The sequence below is a fragment of the Cervus canadensis genome, chromosome 1 (genome assembly GCF_019320065.1).
Source record: "Cervus canadensis isolate Bull #8, Minnesota chromosome 1, ASM1932006v1, whole genome shotgun sequence".
Taxonomy (NCBI): Eukaryota; Metazoa; Chordata; class Mammalia; order Artiodactyla; family Cervidae; genus Cervus; species Cervus canadensis.
Genome location: NC_057386.1, coordinates 65736623 through 65755216, shown reverse-complemented (window position 1 = coordinate 65755216; position 18594 = coordinate 65736623). Strand labels below are relative to the sequence as shown.

Sequence of the window (18594 nt, the reverse complement as noted above, 5' to 3'; positions counted from 1 at the left end):
AGGCCCAAACTCCACAGCTCTTGGCTAAACTATTAGTCTCTTGCCCTGTGCATGGCCTAGCCATATGTCCTCTCTCCTTCAGGCCAGTAGAGGAGATCCCCTGATGTGCAGAGTGAAGGACTTCTGGGTTCTAGCAGGAGTGATGAACTGGGGATCAAACTGCATCGGAATCGACAAGCCTGGAGTATTTACAAACATCAGTTTCTACAAGTCTTGGATTGAGAAGTCAGTTGTCTCATATGCTGAGCTTTCTGCTACCCCCAGGTCAGACTTCTCCAGGTTCTTCCCGGTAATGCTTCTGCCTCTTATATTCCTGGGGCCACCCTAACTAGCTGAGGGAGAAAGAGGAAATGCTTTAAGTTGAGGATTTTGAGGAGAGATTTTGAAGATTCAGCAAGAAAGAAGCAGGTCAGCTCCCTCGAGGCACAGCCCCCAGGAGCCACATCTGCTTGCTGCCTTGTCTCCTACAGGTCAACATAGAAAGCAAGGTGCCCCGTGTGAATAAAATTTGGTTGATTCTGTTATTTCTCATATTCATTTTTTGGATGAAACTGGAGTCGGGGCCTGGGGAAATACAGAAGCAGAGAACTTTAGGGCTGAAAGGGATCTGGAAATCCCTGACCCAATCAATCCCCCACATTCTACAGAAGCAGCAGCTAGGGTCCAGAGAGGTGAACTAGCTTGCCCTTGGCTGAATTAAATTAAAACCATCCAGTCTGGGACTAGACTGAGTTCTAAAGAAAAATCAGGGACTTGGAGGACTAGCAGGTTTCAGTGGAAGCACGTTAGGCAAGAGGAGCCTAGCGCAGCATGTTAGCTATCTACTGCTGTATAACAAATTACCCCAAAACTGGAGACAACATTTACTGTCTCTTAGAGTGTCTGTGAATCAGGGAGACTTAACTAGGTAGTTCCTACTAACGGTGTTTCAAGAGGCTGCTGCTGCAAACTGCAGTCATCTTCAAGTTCAACTATTGACAGAAAGAACCTGCCTCAAGGTCACTCTCAGAGGCCTCTCTGTGGGGAGAGAGGGCAGTTGGCTTCATACACAGTGAGTGATCCAAGATAAAGTGACAGAAAACACCCCAAAGGGAAGCTGCAGTCTTTCTATAACCAGAAAGACATCTCGTTACTTCTGTTGTATTCTATTCTTTAGAGGTGACTCAACAAGGTGTAAATATCAGGAGGCAAGAATCACTGCAGACACAACAGCCACCTTCTACAAATGCAATAGGGAAGGGTCTGGAGGTGAAAACTGACTCTGTTTAGCAGTCAGACATTAAGCAGAGGCATGGGGTGGGGTTAAATTGAAGTTTGGGGAGAGAGTATTTCTGAGTCTCCTGTTCATCCCACTGAGAGCACTGCATGGTTCTGTTCAAAGAAGGGTCTAAGAACATGTCTCACTAAGAACTGTATGGCTGCTTGAATCCCATCCTTTTCTTGATATATGAAGAGTCATTAAGAACATGAGATTTTATGCTGGCCAGCAGTGAGTTAATTTATTAATTTCATAAGATACTGATTAAAATGATTCAGGATATTCCATATTACTAGACAAATAATAGTGAAAAACAATTAGGAGTTTCAGGAAGATGGTAAAATGAACAGCAGCAAAGTGAACATTTCTTGCTCAAATTTCATTCAACACCAATAAAATCACTGAAAATGAAAATTTTCATTAATAACTGCAAAGATAAGACAGTTACATAAAAATAAGGAAGTTAAATCTGGGCCATCAAAAATCCTTCCATATATGAAGAAAATAATTAAGAACACTGAAAAAAATTAATTTCCCAAATGTAAAAATTATGTAAAATATAAGCAGGATTCAAAGACTAATTACAATCTATACTCAAAAGAACACTGTGCATGTTTATAAGATCTCAGGATTTATTTTTTAGATGATAGCACTACAGAATTGCAAGCAAGGAATAACTGACACTGGAAAAATGCTTCAGCAAAAGATAAACTTATTAAATATATGAGATACTAAATAAGTAAGAAATGACAAAAGAATATGAGTGAAAAGGATGGATCTAAAGATCCACCCTAGGCTGCAAAAGGAGAGAGACTCTTTGTCTGATGAAGATAAATTTTGTATTTATCTAGAAAAACATGTTCTATTAAAGCCAAGAAATCAAGTAAAGAGATAAAAACAGGTTTTAAAATCATACAATAGTTGGAAGGTACTTTAGAAGGTGTTTGATACAACTCTGAGCTCAAGGCGTTCAGTTTGCTTGTTTCACACACCCGATGTCTGGCGTGATACTTTTTAATACTGTAGCACTGGGAAACGAACTAACTACTCACTAACCTTGGGTAACGGGGGAATGGAACTACACAGCACCATGCTACCAACTGCTCACCAAGATCTTCAAAAACTGAAACTTAACAAGTAAAACATGCACATAATGAAGATGAAAAGAGAGAGTTTTCTGTAGAAAATATCAGTAACTACATGATTCTGTGTTTTAGGAATAAGTTAAACATGGAGATTTGGGTATAATCTCAAGGCAGCATATCAGGAATGAGACCATACCAGACAAAGCTTAAGTGTTACCAACAGTATTTGGTACTAACCGAAGAAAAACATCATTAGGAGGAGGAAGGGTCTCCACATGGAATCGAAGAAAACAAAAGCCAGATGCCTTTGTGTTCATCAGACCCTGGGCTGTGAAAGGAGAGACACTCTGAGTCTGATGAACATAAGCTTTGTAAATATTTAGAAAAACATGTTCTGTTATGGAGAAGCACTCTTTCACCCAGTTCTTTTTAGAAGAAGGGATATTTCATCCTCTTGAGTGAAATGCTTGTAGAGATTTGCCAGTTCCACTTGTTCTGATCTTTGAAGCCTCTTCAAACCATCACTCTTTTACTAATTTGGTTTCCCTACTCAACATCAAGAAGGTGTGCCCAGATAAGGAAAAATGAAAATGCCAAATGATAAACACGAATAGTCCTTATTGCAAATCAACATCCTGGTTCATGCACAAGTCTCTTAAATTTTAGTGAGTCAGTCTCTCGAATTTGATCTATTCTAGGTGCTCTGACAAGAATTTCAGAAGCTAAAAAGCTGAGTCCAGAGCCAAATCATGCTGCCTACCAAAGTGGTTTCTCTGGGTGTCATGACATCTTTATCTCACCTCCAACTATGGCAGGAACTTGTATTCACTTTATATCTTCTTTGTATCAATTACTATATATATATATCAATTACTATACTGGCCACTTTAAAAATTATCTTATCTCGCCCTAACAACTCAGGAAGGTATTATTTATTCCACTTTTACAAATGAAAAGACACACTCAACAACAAAAACTGAGGATCAAAGAGGTTAAGTAACTTGCCAAATACACCAAATATTTAACAGATTTATTCAGGACTGTCTGACTCAAAAGATTCAGCTCCTTCCACTATACCAATTACCTCCATTCACTATTAGTAAGCTCTATTAAAGATCTCTGTACAACTCCAAAATCACACCTGCCCTTTGATTCTAGTTATTTGTACCTCTTGCTATATTCCATCAGAAATTGATGGCACACAGCTTTACTTCTTCCGAATAGGTAAGAACAACCTTGAGAAGAGAAGAACTGCCGTTGTCATCTTCCTGATCTTCTAACAGTATCTATCATACTGTCTTGCAAAGAGAAAGTATCAAATCTTATTTTCTAAATAACAAAATGAAAGCCATAGACTAAGAAAGCTAGCTGTCAAAAGGGAAAGGAAAAATTCATTTAGTATAAATTCAAATGAATAAACAAAAAATATTGTACTTTAGTGATCAAAAGAACAGAAGCAACTCCTGCAAAGGGAGACTGATTAAAAGGCAGCAGGACCCAGGGCACATAGGAGGGAGCTCAGAGCAGAACTGGGCCCTATGGAGAAAGTGAGTGCAGGCCAATGAGGCAAAGAGCAGGAAGAGGAACGGGGCTGTCTCTAGAAGGCTGTGCAGGCCTTGGCCCTGACATAAATGCCAAGATATGGGCTCGTTCCAAGACATGCTGGTTAGTGGAACTATTTCTTGTTCAAGTTCAAGAACTAAGACCAAACTGGATCTCTCAATAGAGGGCATAGCTGTCTGTTGCTGCCAGGCCAGGGCCTGTGACACACTGGCTAGAGAAATCAATAATTCTTTACAAGATTTTCATAAAGGGAACTATCCGTTTTCCAGTGTAAAGGACTGCTCTGATAGAAAAGAGACAATGGAATCCATCTACCTTTCCTGGTACTACAGATACAAAGCTAAACCCCCTGCAAATGTACTGCTGTCCCTGTTTTGTTCCCAGGGTGCCCAAGAGATGACTGCAACCTGAAGTGGCATCCTTACTCTACAGCAGCGGTTCCCAACCAAGGGGGCTAGCTCTGCACTCCACTCCTCCCCACCTGGTGACATTTTTGGTTGTCACAACTAGGGGTGGGTGGTACTTCTGACATCCAGCAGGTTAAAGCCAGAGATGCTGCTTAACATCCCCCAATTCACAGGACAGCCCCCCACAAGAAAGAATCACCTGGCCTCAAACATCCATGGTGCCAAGGCTGAGAAATCCTGGTCTATAGGCACCATTAACATCAATCTAAGCCATCATCAAGAGGACCTGTTTGATAGAATTAAGACAGGCCTTAAAACTGGGATATTAGTTCAACAAAAACACTAATAAAGACAGTGGCTACTACTTACTGTTTTGTGCTTAAATAGTCTAAGTACTTGCCCTGTATCTCATTTAATTCCTACCCAGATCTTGTGGGGTATTAGTAATTCCCATTTTGCAGAGATGAAAAGGCAACTAGGCAACAAGCCACGTGGCAACTAATAAAGCTTTCACCAACACCACCATGTTGCCACTTCCCAAACCAACAGAGGTATTTGAAGATAATGTTAATGATAACAGGGTAGCAGTCTGGGAACACAGAATCTAGGACCCAAAGACAGGGCATGATGAGACAGACAGAGTTGGAAGAGTTATCTCCAGGAAAATCTCCAGAATGGACATTCAACACTTACTCTTTTGCTTCCACTCGTACTTTCTTTCTTAGAAGAAGCAAAGGAGCAGTAAAATGGGAGACCCACCCAAAATGTTTCTTGATGGCTAAATCAAAACTAAGAAAGTGTTTGTAGAGGGATAACAGAGGCAATAGACAAAGACAAACAAATACAAATAGATAAGCAATTCATAAATCAATGTTACATCTACAAAGAAACTTTGAGAGCATCAGCTGATTCTAGTGCCTTCATGGTACAACAGGAAAACACAGGCCTTAGGGGAAAGGTGACTTTTTTAAGGTCATGCAGTCATCACCATGAAAATAACAGCACTGTGAGCTGAAGACCAGAGGAGATTTCTCCAGTATGGTACAAGAGTTTAGCTTTTTGGTCACCCCATGATGCTTGTGGGATCTCAGCTCCCACACCAGGGATTGAACCTAGAACCATGGCAGTGAAAGTGCCAAGTCCTAACCAGTGGACCGCCAGGGAATTCCCAAGAGTTTAGCTTAGATTTAGAAAGGATTCATGGGTTCTCGTTCTTGTAAGAATGGACATGTGCTTACATAACTCACTATTATTGTTACACCTATTAAAATTAACAATAATTCTTTCATACCATCTCAATTCAGTTCAGTTCAGTCACTCAGTCATGTCTGACTCTTTGCGACACCATGAATCACAGGACACCAGGCCTCCCTGTCCATCACCAACTCCCAGAGTCTACCCAAACCCATGTCCATCAAGTCGGTGATGCCATTCAACCATCTCATCCTCTGTCGTCCCCTTCTCCTCCTGCCCTCAATCTTTCCCAGCATCACAGGCTTTTCAAATGAGTCCGCTCTTCGCATCAGGTGGCCAAAATATTGGAGTTTCAGCTTCAACGTCAGTCCTTCCAATGAACACCCAGGACTGATCTCCTTTAGGATGGAGTGGTTGGCTCTCCTTGCAGTCCAAGGGACTCTCAAGAGTCTTCTCCAAAACTAGTTCAAAAGCATCAATTCTTCGGCGCTCAGCTTTCTTTACAGTCCAACTCTCACATCCATATATGACCACTGGAAAAACCATAACCTTGACTAGATGGACCTTTGTTGGCAAAGTAATGCCTCTGCTTTTTAGTATGCTGTCATACCATCTAATACCCAGTTAATGATCAAATTTCCTTGATAGTTTCAGAATGTTTTCTTAGAGCTGATGTGTTAAATCAGGATCCCAACCCCTCAAGCAATCACGAAGACAGCTAGATTTGCAAAACATCAATTAGGTTACAATTTACAGTCATGGCAGTAGGTAAACAAACAGAGAAAGGATTAATTTTTTTTGAAGTGTCCACTTTTAAAATCTGAAAAACGTGTTGCAAGAGGTAAACACCTTACTGTCCTGAGACACAGCACGTGTGGCACTTTCCCACCACAACAGTCCCTGTGGCTGAGCTGGCCATATCCCTGCATGCTCATCACGCACGAGGGCACAGACGCAAGGGCACTGTACTACAAAGACATGTAGAGTCCAGAGCCATGAACCTATGGTCTGGTAAGAAAAGATCATCTGTTCAAATTCTTTGGAACTTGAACTGAAAATAAGAAAAAACTTGAGTAGTTTACAGTGGGACAGAATGAAAAGACATGCAAGGTGGCTGGGCCATCCTGCCGGCAGAGGACCAGGGTGAGGATTTGGAACAGCTGCCCTGAGCTCTGACGCCATGGGTTCAAAGCCCCCGGCCAGTCCTGGTCTCCAGCTCTGGGTTCGTCTGTCCAAGCACAGCCCCAGAGGTCCTCTCACTCTGTTCTCCTCACTGTTCTCAGATACCTGCAGTGGTCTGCTGAGGCTGTCATCACAAAGTACCACAGAGGGGGCCTTCAAGACCAGAAAAGTGTTTTCTCAGTTTTAGACGTAAGAAGCCTGAGATTAAGAGGTCAGAGGGTGGGTTCCTTCAGAGCGACGAGAGGGACAATCTGATCTAGGTTTCCTGGGCCTTCTCCCCTCTCTGTGTGTGTCTGCATTCAAACGTCCTCTCCCTATAAGGACACCATCACACTGGGTTAAGGCCTATCGCAACGATCTCATTTTGGGCTTCCCAGGTGCTTGGTGGTAAAGAATACAACTGCCAATGCAGGAAATGAGTGTTCGATCTCTGGGTCAAGAGGATCCCTTGGAGAAGGAAATGGCAACTCACTCCAGTATTCTTGCCTGGTGAATCCCATGAAGAGAGGAGCCTGGCGGGCTACAGTCCATGTGCTGGCGAAGAGTCAGACATGACTGAGTGGCTGAGCACACATACACGTGACCTCATTGTAACCTCAGTTACCTCTTGTAGAGACACCATCTAAGAATACTATCACATTCGAAGGCACTTGGGGTTTGGACTGCAACTATACAACTATAGATGGGGGGAGATACATTTTGGCCCACACAATATCTTTAAAACAATCTCTCACTGTTTAAGCTAGTTTAAGTGAGTCTCTGTTGTTTATAACTGAATAACAATTACCAAAACAGCTACACTTTCTGGTATTTTTAAAAATTATTATGGTTTTTTTTTGCAAAATTCATAAAAGTTATAAAGATATAAGAGAGCAACAACATGCTTTAACACTACTAAATTCTGCCTTCGCACACTTAGCACCTATAAATGATGGGGACAGGAAACATGAGAGGCACAGAGAAAAATTCTGTGGCAGAGGTAGGACTGAAGCTTTCAGTTTCCTATCAACCAGGAGTGCTGGCTGCTGACAGCTCAAAGGCAAGTCCATTCCAAGGCTGCTTCCAGAGGCATCTTTCTCCCAAGGTAACGCCCCCTCCAGGAGGCAACCTGCACTCAGTCCTTTGGAAGTTCAAGGATCCAGCCTTCCTGTCTCATTTCAGGGTGTATTTGAAGGGCCATCTGAGCTCCAGAGTAACCTGTGGGATTGGCTGAGGCCTCTGTTGCCAATGCATCACATCAACCTTCCCTGTGCCCAATCCTGTTTCCATTCCTCCCCACCCCCAACAAGGTGTTGATCCTAAGACTCCTTCCCAATAAACTTCCTGCACACAAATCTCTGACTTACAGTATATTTCCCAGAAAATCTAACTTGCAATACATTCTATGGCTAACACTGTAAAGGAAGATGGGGAAAAAAAAAAAACCCACAAAAATATTAGAAAAAATTAGCCAGGTGTTGGGTTAATTTCCTCTTTTTCATTCTTCCTTGTGAAGAATCCCGCTGCTCTTCCATTTCCTTACTAGAGACAGGGTTCCGAGCCCTCCAACCTGCCCTGGGCAGCAGCAACTGTGCCCACCGCTCACCCTTCCCCACCCGCAGAGGCAAAAGCCCCAGACACTTTGTCCTCCTGGACAGCAGGGGGCACCTCGAGCCCAGCGCCTCTGCTGGGTCCCACAGCTGCACTTCTCACGTCTGGTCTCTTCAGCTCCTGGCCAGGGCGAGGACCCAGGAGGAGGAGGCGGGTGCAGCTGAGGATCCAACCAGGAGGAGAGGCTGGTCCTGGCCCTCTTCTGAGGCTTCTCCCCAGCTGGCCTCACCCTGGGAGCCTGAGTCCAGAGAGCAGGAAGTGCTGACGCTGACGAGAGAAATATGGGTCCTGTGGGCTCTGCCTTCCTGCTGTCCCTTCTGCTGGGTGAGCCCCTGAGGTGGAGGTGGGGGGAGGCAGAGGTTTTTTGGCTCAAGAAGTTACCAGATAGACTACTAGGACACTGCACACATGGGACGTGACTTCTGAAGGGTGTGCCCTGAGAAAGTCTGAGGGGACCCTCTGTGCCAGGCTCCAAACAAATCAGGGCTCTTGGTAAACACAAAGACCCCTGCCCTCGGGGAGGGGGGTGGGGTTACAGTCAATGCCTGTAGCAAATATGTAAATTATAAGGCAGGTTAGAAAGCAATAAATACTGTGACCTGAAAGGGGCCTCTAGAGTACCGAGAGGCATTATATTTTAAACAGGGTGGATCAGGAAAGTTTCTGTAAGAAGAAGCTATTGGATCCAAGACTTGGACGAGATGAGTGATTTGGCTAAAAAAATCAAGGAAAATAGTAATTCAAGCAAATGGAACTGAAAGTACAAGCGCCCATCCTTGCTTTCAGGAATTATACTGTTCATTTATTTTTCCAGCCCATGGTGATTTAAAAGCAGGATTGGCTGAGGGTAGCAAAAATATAATAGGTAGCAAAAAAGAAAGAGACACAAATACTGCAAAATGCTAGTTCAGTTGAAGAAAACAGGACAAAAGTAAACAGCTTATACACCTTAAAAACATCTGAAGGCATGAATGTATTTACAACCTCACATACTTGATATTCCTGAAGGAGACGATGAATCGTTAAGTAAAAGTTAAATTATGTTCCATACATGCTGCTAAAAAGTCACGTAAGTATGTAATTAGCAAGATTTTACTAGCAGGTAGATATAAAAATTTGGCCTTTAACACCAATCTGAGAAATTGAAGTCACAGAAAGCCTTTCTATTCAGAAAACCTGGATATATAACAGGTGTTGTTATATATTATATATGTGTGTTGTTATATATTAATGATACAGTGTATTTGTTTTAGGGTCTTTCCTATCCTCTTTCCAAAAGAAAACCCTCCAGTCAGGTGAGTGGTTTCCACTTGGGTCCAAGACTGCTGGGTTTAGAACTGGAATAGGACAGAGAATGGAGGCTAGGGAGGACTCAGGTCCTGGGAATGGATGGGAGTTTGGAGATGATGAGAAGATGGGGATCAGAAGAACAGGACAACCAGACTTTCACATTTCTCTCTCCTCTTTCTGTAGTGTGTGGACGACCTGTACACTCAGGCCGTGTTGTGGGTGGCAAGGATGCTGCTGCCATGCGCTGGCCTTGGCAGGTCAGCCTGAAGTTCTCCAACTTCCACGTCTGTGGGGGCTCCCTCATCAATGACAGGTGGATAGTCACAGCAGCACACTGCTTACAAATGTAAGTTCCAGCTGGTGATTAGGACACACAGAGGTAGGTTTTCAATAAATAACTGAATGAATTCATGAATGAACCAACAGACAAAGGCAAGTTCCAAGACAAGCAGGTGGAAGGAAACCTAGGTCATCTTAGACTCAGGACAAGGCACAGAGGTAAAAAAAAAAAAAGAATGATGAAAGTGGTCACTATATTAGAAATTTTTCTTACTTATCACCAAATCACCTCCTAAACACCAGTCAGGGGTTTTGTCTCAAGCTGTTTTGGGTCACAAACACAATCTGTGAGAGAAGCAAGGTACCATGTGGTGAGCAGCCGTGAAGAAAGAGGCCCATATAAAACTGATGTCTCCGGCCAACGGCTAATGAAGACATGACAGACCCTCTCTGAGTTGAGTCTAGAGATGACACTGCACACCACCTTCAGCAGAGCCTGCTCAGAAGGAACCAGATTCCTGACGAACAGAAACTGTGAAAGGTTTGCTGTTTTCAGCCTCTAAGCTTTATGGTAATTTGTTGTGCCACAATAGATGACATATATAAAGAATGAAACAACCAAACCTTTCAATAACAAAAAGTTCAAATAAAGTAATAACTTCAAAATGCTGAGGGAATTCCAACTTAGAAGTCTGCCCATACCTACAAACCATCCAACAAGTGTGGGGTAGAAATAAGACATTCTCAGATACACAAAGCAGCAAAGTTCTGTGCAGCAGCTCTCAAGCGTGATCTCTCAGGAAGCCATAGTGGAATGTGCTTCACCAAAATGGAGGAGGGAAAACAGGAAAACACAGAATAAAAAACGAAAAAACAGAATACAGCACAAGAGAGAGTCCTCAAGAAAATCATAAAGAAAAGTACCAAGGCTGGAGTTATAGGGCAGAGGCCTTAAAAAAAAAAGTATAGTATCGACAGAATGCCTAACACTATCAACATTTTGAGAGATTTACACTTCTGGCAGACAGTTGGGGAAAACTGATGAGTTAGTGACAGGTACATAGAAAACTAAAAATGCAAACAAGTGAGACCATATTATTAGCTCGAGAAGAAGCAAAAAGTTTTATAAGAAATATAATTTCAGTACCAAATATGGCCAGGAGGTGAATGTTTTCATAGTCACAAAACATACATATTAATTAGTAATCTGACAAAAAGTTATCATAGATTAGGAAGATGGTGAAAGGAAGTGGGTGAAGTGGCTGTAATTGTTGGTTCAATCCTCACCATGTACATAGGAATACAATGTTCTAAAATTGAAAAAAAATTAATGGCAATATATAGGGTTTCTTAAAAATATAGGGAAAATGCTAGAAGAAAGAGATAACAGTTGAAAATGATTGCCTTTGGATAACAAGAATTGAGGGCAGTAGGGCAGAGAATGTCTGTCATTCATTTATTTTGTAAATCTTATCAAACTACTTGACATTTTAAATTACATGAACACACAGACACACACACACACATATATAAACTTGGTGGTTATATTTTGCTTTAATTTTTTATGCAGAAATAAAGGTCTAGTGCTCAGAAATCAAAACTGAAAATAAAACAATAACTACTAAGCATATTTGTGATGGCTGAAACAATGGAGAACAGCAGAGGTGACTAAAAGAACGAGAGAAAAACTGTAAAACAAAACTCTGGCCATTAGAATAAAAAAGGATACCACAGAAACAGTAGACAACAAAAGAAAGAGTGGTCAGGGAGGTGGGGTAGGAGAAGAGGATACATACAAAACCTATGCCAAGCTGGAAGCAGCCTGGTTAACTCCAAGTCTATTACCCTCCTTTCTTCCCCAAAGACTCAGCCACACAAAGGCAGCTTGCTGTGACTCAGCTGTAAGCAGAGAAGTGCAGTCCACTTTTGTTCTCTTTCTCTTCCCCTCAGGACATGGATTCCTTTCTTATACACCGTGTGGCTGGGGTCAATTGACATCAACAATCTAGGTGAAGGCGTGATACATCATGTGAGCCGAATGGTCATCCATCCCACATACAATAATGCCACTGGAGACATTGCCCTGTTGCGGTTGTTCACTAGAGTCACCTACAGTTCTTCCATCCTGCCCATTTGCTTGTCCAATGTCAAAAAAAAGCAGTTGATAGTTCCAGGCTCTTGCTGGGTGACTGGATGGGGAAAACTGCGAGAAGGAGGTGAGAGTGCACACAACAAGGGGGTGTTTTATACGTCACCTTCTGGTACCCACTTCAGGGCATTCATATTCTGGGCACTTCAGTGCTGTAGCAAAGACTGTCTACAAAACCAGAGCAACCAACTGACACTCTCCAGAAGTTTTCAAATAAAATGTCTGCCTATTTACATGATTATTAACTCATATTTTGGCTAGAATCCAGCTATACTGGTAAGAACAAATACTAACAATTTATATATATATTTATTTAACTATTTTTTAATACTAACAATTTAAATACATAATTACCTCTCTGAAACAGAGGTTAACAAGTCTGATTTAAAGTTTGAAAAGAGTCTAGTGCTTATTTAATCTGTTTTCAAAGTGTTCTGTCAACTCTTTGAATACTTTGGAATAGTCACATTTTTACTTAATCAAAATATATCAGAATTTCTCTTTATCTAGAACCTTAAGAATGCCCCAGGTGGCACATCAAAAAATTGCACACAGAATTTTGAATTATCTATTGTTTTAGATTAACTATGCCACAAAACTGTTCCATTAGCCAACATGATAAGAAAGTGACTGTATTCTGCTTTTGGATTACCACTCCAAGATGTCTGCATATCATGACTGAATGTTGTCCCTACTGTTCCAGGTTGCTTTTCCTTTCATTCCTATTTATCTCTACAGATGCCGATAACCCTACCATGCTCCAGGAAGCAGAAGTACCCATCATTGAACACCAGATATGTGAAAACATCTACAACCCACTGGCCTCCTCCTTGCCGCAAGCACAGCCAGTCATCGAGGAATCCATGGTGTGTGCCGGTGATCTTAACAAAGGGAAGGATACCTGCCAGGTTAGGGTTTGCTCTTGAAAATTTTAATTTTAACATGACATCTTAATTTGGATCCAGGTTTGCCCATCTGTAAACAACAGTGAATTGGGAATCAGGAGACAAGCATTCTTACAAAAATTCTTTGTTTTCATCTGGATAAATCACTTAAACTTTATCTATTAATTTAATCTCTTCAACTATTGATCTAGAGTAATGCTAACCACTGGTGTTTGGGTTTTCATAGTCTCATATGTTTTCATAAGTATATTAAGAGGTTAACATAGAAATACCAACTTTTTAATTTTTTCAAGGCAAAAACATTTCATTGCACACTTAAAAGGTGTCATTCCATTGTCTCCTGATCATAACTGTCTGATGAAAAATCAACAATCATTTGTGTCTTCCTCCATTGGGTGTGATGTACTGTTCTCTGGCTTCATCCAATATATTTTCATTCATATTGGATTGTTAGAAATTTGAATGTCCTATGCTAGGTGTGGTTTTCTTTGTCTTTATCCTATTTGGGATTCACTGAGTTGTTGTTTTAATCTATTCTTTTCAGTTCAGTTCAGTTGATCAGTTGTGTCTGACTCTTTGCGACCTCATGGACTGCAGCACGCCAAGCCTCCCTGTCCATCACCAACTCCCGGAGTTTATACAAACTCATGTCCATTGAGTCAGTGATACCATCTAACCATCTCATCCTCTGTCGTCCCCTTCTCCTCCTGCCCTCAATCTTTCCCAGCACCCGGGTCTTTTCAAATGAGTCAGCTCTTCACATCAGGTGGCCAGAGTATTGGAGTTTCAGCTTCAGCATCAGTCCTTCCAATGAACACCCAGGACTGATTTTCTTTAGGATGAACTGGTTGAATCTCCTTGCAGTCCAAGGGACTCTCAAGAGTCTTCTCCAACACCACAGTTCAAAAGCATCAATTCTTGAGCGCTCAGCTTTCTTTATAGCCCACAACTCTCACATCCATACATGACTACTGGAAAAACCATAGCCTTGACTAGATGGACCTTTGTTGACAAAGTAATGTCTCTGCTTTTTAATATGCTGTCTAATCTATTCTTTTACCTTTCATCAAAATTTGGGAAATTTTCATTCATGATTTCTTCAACTATTTTTCTGCCTCATATCTTTCTTTTCTTCTTCTAGTTAAAACTGGAAGTTTGTAAATTATACCTTTTGATATTTTCACACAAGTCCCTAATACTCTTTGTCTAATTTTTACCCTTTTCTGTTTTGTCAAATTTGATACTTTAAATTAACCTATATTCCAAATCATTGCTTCTTTCTCCTGCCATCTACATTTTTCTGCTAGGTTCATCTAGTGAGATTTTTATTTCGGATATTTTATTTTTCAGTTCTAAAACCACCACTTGGGTTTTACTTCCTCCCTGCCTCTCTCTTTTATACACATGCACACATTCTTCTACATCTCTGCCAAAATTTCCTATCTGTATATTCATTATTAAAAAAATCAATCAGTGTACAGTGACACAACTTCACACTCACTAGGATGACTATAATCAAGATAGATAATAATAAGGGTTGGCAAAGAATTGGAATCTTCATATACCTAGTTAAAATGTAAATGGTACAGTCATTCTGGAAAACCTCAAAAGGTTAAGTATAGACTTACACACACACACACAAGTATAGACTTACCATATAATTTAGAAATTCCACTACAAAGTAAACACCCAAGAAAAATGAAAACATACATCCATATAAAAATTTGTACATGATATTCACTGCACCAGTATTTATAGTAGCCAAAAAGTGAAAACTAAAATGTCCATCAACTGATGACTAGATAAACAAAAACAAGGTATATCAATATAATGGAATATTATTCAGTCATAAAAAAGGAATGGAGTACATACACATACTATAACATGGATGAACCTTGAAAAGAGTATGCTAAGTGAATGAACCAGTGAAGTTGAAATTGCTCAGTCATATCTGATTCTTTGCGACCCCATGGACTGTAGCCTACCAGGCTCCTCCATCCATGGAATTTTCCAGGCAAGAGTACTGGAGTGGGTTGCCATTTCCTTCTCCAGGGGAATCTTCCCGACCCAGGGATCAAACCCAGGTCTCCCGCATTGCAGACAGACGCTTTACTGTCTGAGCTACCAGAGAAACCCAAAGAGAGACATAAAAAGTCATATTTTATATGGTTTCTTTTATGCAAAATGTTCATAATATGCAAATCCATGGAGAAAGAAAGTAGATAATTGGTTGGCCTAGGGCTGGAAGGAATGGGAGGAGAAGGGTGACTGCTAAAGTGTATAAGGTTTCTTTCGGGGGTGACACAAAAGGGTTGTGGTGATGGTCGAACAACACTGTGAATATACAGATTGAACTGTACACTTTAAATGAGTGAACTATATAGTATGCAATTTACAGCTTAATAAAGCTGTTACCAAGAAAACAGGAAGACTGAGAGACTATCAACTACTATCACCACCATTTTATATAGGGAAAAATTACTTTAACACTAAAAATGGCAAAAAGGACCTAAAAATAGAAAAATAAGGAGAGTTCCCTCGATGAATTTAACTTTAGTGAAAAACTCAAAATCTTTATTTCTTTTTAATCACAGGTAAGTATTTTGAAACCACTCATATATTTTGCTAAGATTTCTGCCAATTTCAGATTCCATGATTCTAAGTTTCTGGTGTCTCCCCCAGGTGGTAGGAGGTCTGGCTCCCTTCTAAGTTTTATATCTCCACGGGCTTCACTGCTCCATGGTTAGGAACCTCCACCCCTGATGACCACTCTCCGCTTCATGGCCCTTCTTCACTGTGCTCATGACCTTTATCTCTTCCACAGGGTGATTCTGGAGGGCCTCTGGCATGTCAAATTGATGGTATATGGATCCTGATAGGATTGTCAAGCTGGGGAATAGGATGTGGTACTTCTTTTCCTGGAGTCTACACCAATGTGACCTACTACCAAAAATGGATTATGTCCGTTATCTCAAGAGCTGAGGTCTTGGGTGCGAACAACCTGGACTTATCTGACTTCTTATTCTCTATTGTACTGCTTTCTCTGGCTCTACTGGGACCCTCCTGTGCCTTTGGGTCTAACATTTTACCAGGACAGTAGGAAGTGTAGCTGACACTGCTGACCAAGGACGTGGCTAGGAAGGAAGGTGTGAAGAATAAGCACTCTGGGCAGGGAAGTCACACATACTGTCACTGGGAACTCTGGATGACTTTATTAAAATAATTAGAAATGATCCTGGTTTTGAGGTCCTTGATTCTAGAAGTAGGTTTTACTGGCTGGAATGCCTACAGCTGATAAATAAGAATGCCATTTTGTGTATGGCATTCTTTGTCCTTGACAATGCAACTTACAAGGCAGGAAGGATGCCTTCTATGAAGAAGTATGTCCACAGAAGCCAGCAAGAAAAAAAAAGGCAAATAGTAAGGTCCTCAAGAAAGTACATTAAGGGTTTACTTGGTACCCATGGGTCAAATTTGAGTTTCTTACCTGGTCTATATTTCTCTTCTTCTTCTACTATCTTATACTTCCCCTTTGTAGCAAGGTATCAAGTAAGAAATCCACATAGGTGTTTCAGTTCTGAATATTTCTGAAATTTTTAGTTTTTGAAATACTTACATGACTACTACTAAAAATAGATTAATGCAATCAGCTCAAGATCTGAGGTTTGGGTTTCAAGAATCTGGACCTAACCAGGTTACTGTTACTTCTATAACAAACTACTTTAAATATTTATAAGGAAAACATTATTTCTCTTGCTAACTAGCAAGTTTCTTTTTACTTTTTTAAATTTATGACTGTGCTGTCTCTAGTTGTGGTGCCGGGTTTCTCACTGCAGTGGCGTCTCTTGTGCAGCGCACAGGCTCTAAGTGCGCAGGCTCAGTAGTGATGGCACGTGGGCTTAACTGGCACGTGGGCTTAGCTGCCCCATGGTATATGGAATTTTCCAGGATCAGAGATTGAACCCGTTGCCCGCTGTACTGGCAGGCAACTTCTCAACCACTGGACCACCAGGGAAGTCCACATGCTATTTTTTGTTCAATAATCACGACACCTATACTATTTCCTTTCCTGCTTAGGCTTCGAGGAGCTCAGAGCTACGTTTTATACTGGATTTCAGTCATTATCTTTCTCCTGTACTATCTAGGATAATTCTACTCATACTCTTTTCTATTTCAATCATCTTTCATTTCTCATTGAATGAATGTAAGTTTTGTTGACTTCATGGTAAGTCAACTTTCAAAAACAATGTTTTTGGATAAATACATTTAATAGGAGGTGAGAGGGATTTGGACTTCCCTGGCAATCCAAAGGTTACAATTCTGCACTTCAACTGCAGGGGTACAGGCTTGATCCCTCGTTGGCGAAGCTTAAGATTCTGCATGTCATGCAGCCAAATAATATTTTTTTAAAAAGGAAGTGAGGTAGGCTTGAAAAGTTAAAACTCTTGCTAACCCGCAACCTCGCCTCTGCGCTGGACCTCCACTTTAGCCTCCTAATACCATTCCCATGTCCTTTCTTCACTCATACCTATCAGTTCAGTTCAGTCATTGAGTCGTGTCTGACTCTTTGAGACTCCATGGACTGCAGCACGCCAGGCCTCCCCGTCCATCACCAAGTCCTGGAGTTGACTCAAACTCATGTTCATTGAGTTGGTGATGCCATCCAACCATCTCATCCTCTGTACTCCCCTTCTCCTCCTGCCTTCCATCTTTCCCAACATCAGGGTCTTGTCAAATGAGTCAGCTCTTCACATCAGGTGGCCAAAGTATTGGAGCTTCAGCTTCAACATCAGTCATTCCAATGAACATTCAGGACTGATTTCCTTTAGGATGGAGTGGTTGGATCTCTTTGCAGTCCAAGGGACTCTCAAGAGTCTTCTCCAACACCACAGTTCAAACCATCAATTCTTTGGCACTCAGCTTTCTTTGTAGTAAAACTCTCACATCCATACATGACTACTGGAAAAACCATAGCCTTAACTAGACAGACCTTTGTTGGCAAAATAATGTCTCTGCTTTTTAATATACTGTCTAGGTTGGTCATAACTTTTCTTCTAAGGAGTAAGCTGCAATCACCATCTGCAGTGATTTTGGAGTCCCCCAATATAAAGTCTGTCACTGTTTCCACTGTTTCCCCATCTATCTGCCATGAAGTGATGGGACCAGATGCCATGATCTTACTTTTCTGAATGCTGAGTTTTAAGCCAACTTTTTCACTCTCCTCTTTCACTTTCATCAAGAGATTCTTTAGTTCTTCTTCCCTTTCTGCCATAAGGGTGGTGTCATCTGCATATCTGAGGTTATTGATATTTCTCCCAGCAATCTTGATTCCAGCTTGTGCTTCATCCAGCCAAGCGTTTCTCATGATGCACTCTGCATGTAAGTTAAATAAGCATGGTAACAATATACAACCTTGACGTACTCCTTTTCCTATTTGGAACAAGTCTGTGGTTTCATGTCCAGTTCTAAATGTTGCTTCCTGACCTGCATACAGGTTTCTCAAGAGGCAGGTCAGGTGGTCTGGTATTCCCATCTCTTTCAGAATTTTCCACAGTTTATTGTGAACCACACAAAGGCTTTGGCATAGTCAATAAAGCAGAAATAGATGTTTTTCTGGAACTCTGTTGCTTTTTTGATGATCCAGCAGATGTTAGCAACTTGATCTCTGGTTCCTCTGCCTTTTCTAAAACCA

The 18594-nt window shown here is 41.2% G+C and overlaps 2 protein-coding genes across 5 annotated transcripts in view; one reads left to right on the top strand and one right to left on the bottom strand.

Annotated features, from left to right (window-relative positions):
• Positions 1-18594, bottom strand: part of SH3D19 (SH3 domain containing 19) — a 196786-nt gene that overhangs the window by 146913 nt on the left and 31279 nt on the right. The window lies entirely within an intron of this gene.
• Positions 8421-16135, top strand: LOC122451776 (serine protease 48-like). The gene is given in 7 exon segments (XM_043484679.1): positions 8421-8603; positions 9533-9574; positions 9753-9915; positions 11799-12064; positions 12736-12905; positions 15727-15884; positions 15886-16135. Coding segments are annotated over 7 exon segments (972 nt in total). The 5' UTR covers positions 8421-8560; the 3' UTR covers positions 16016-16135.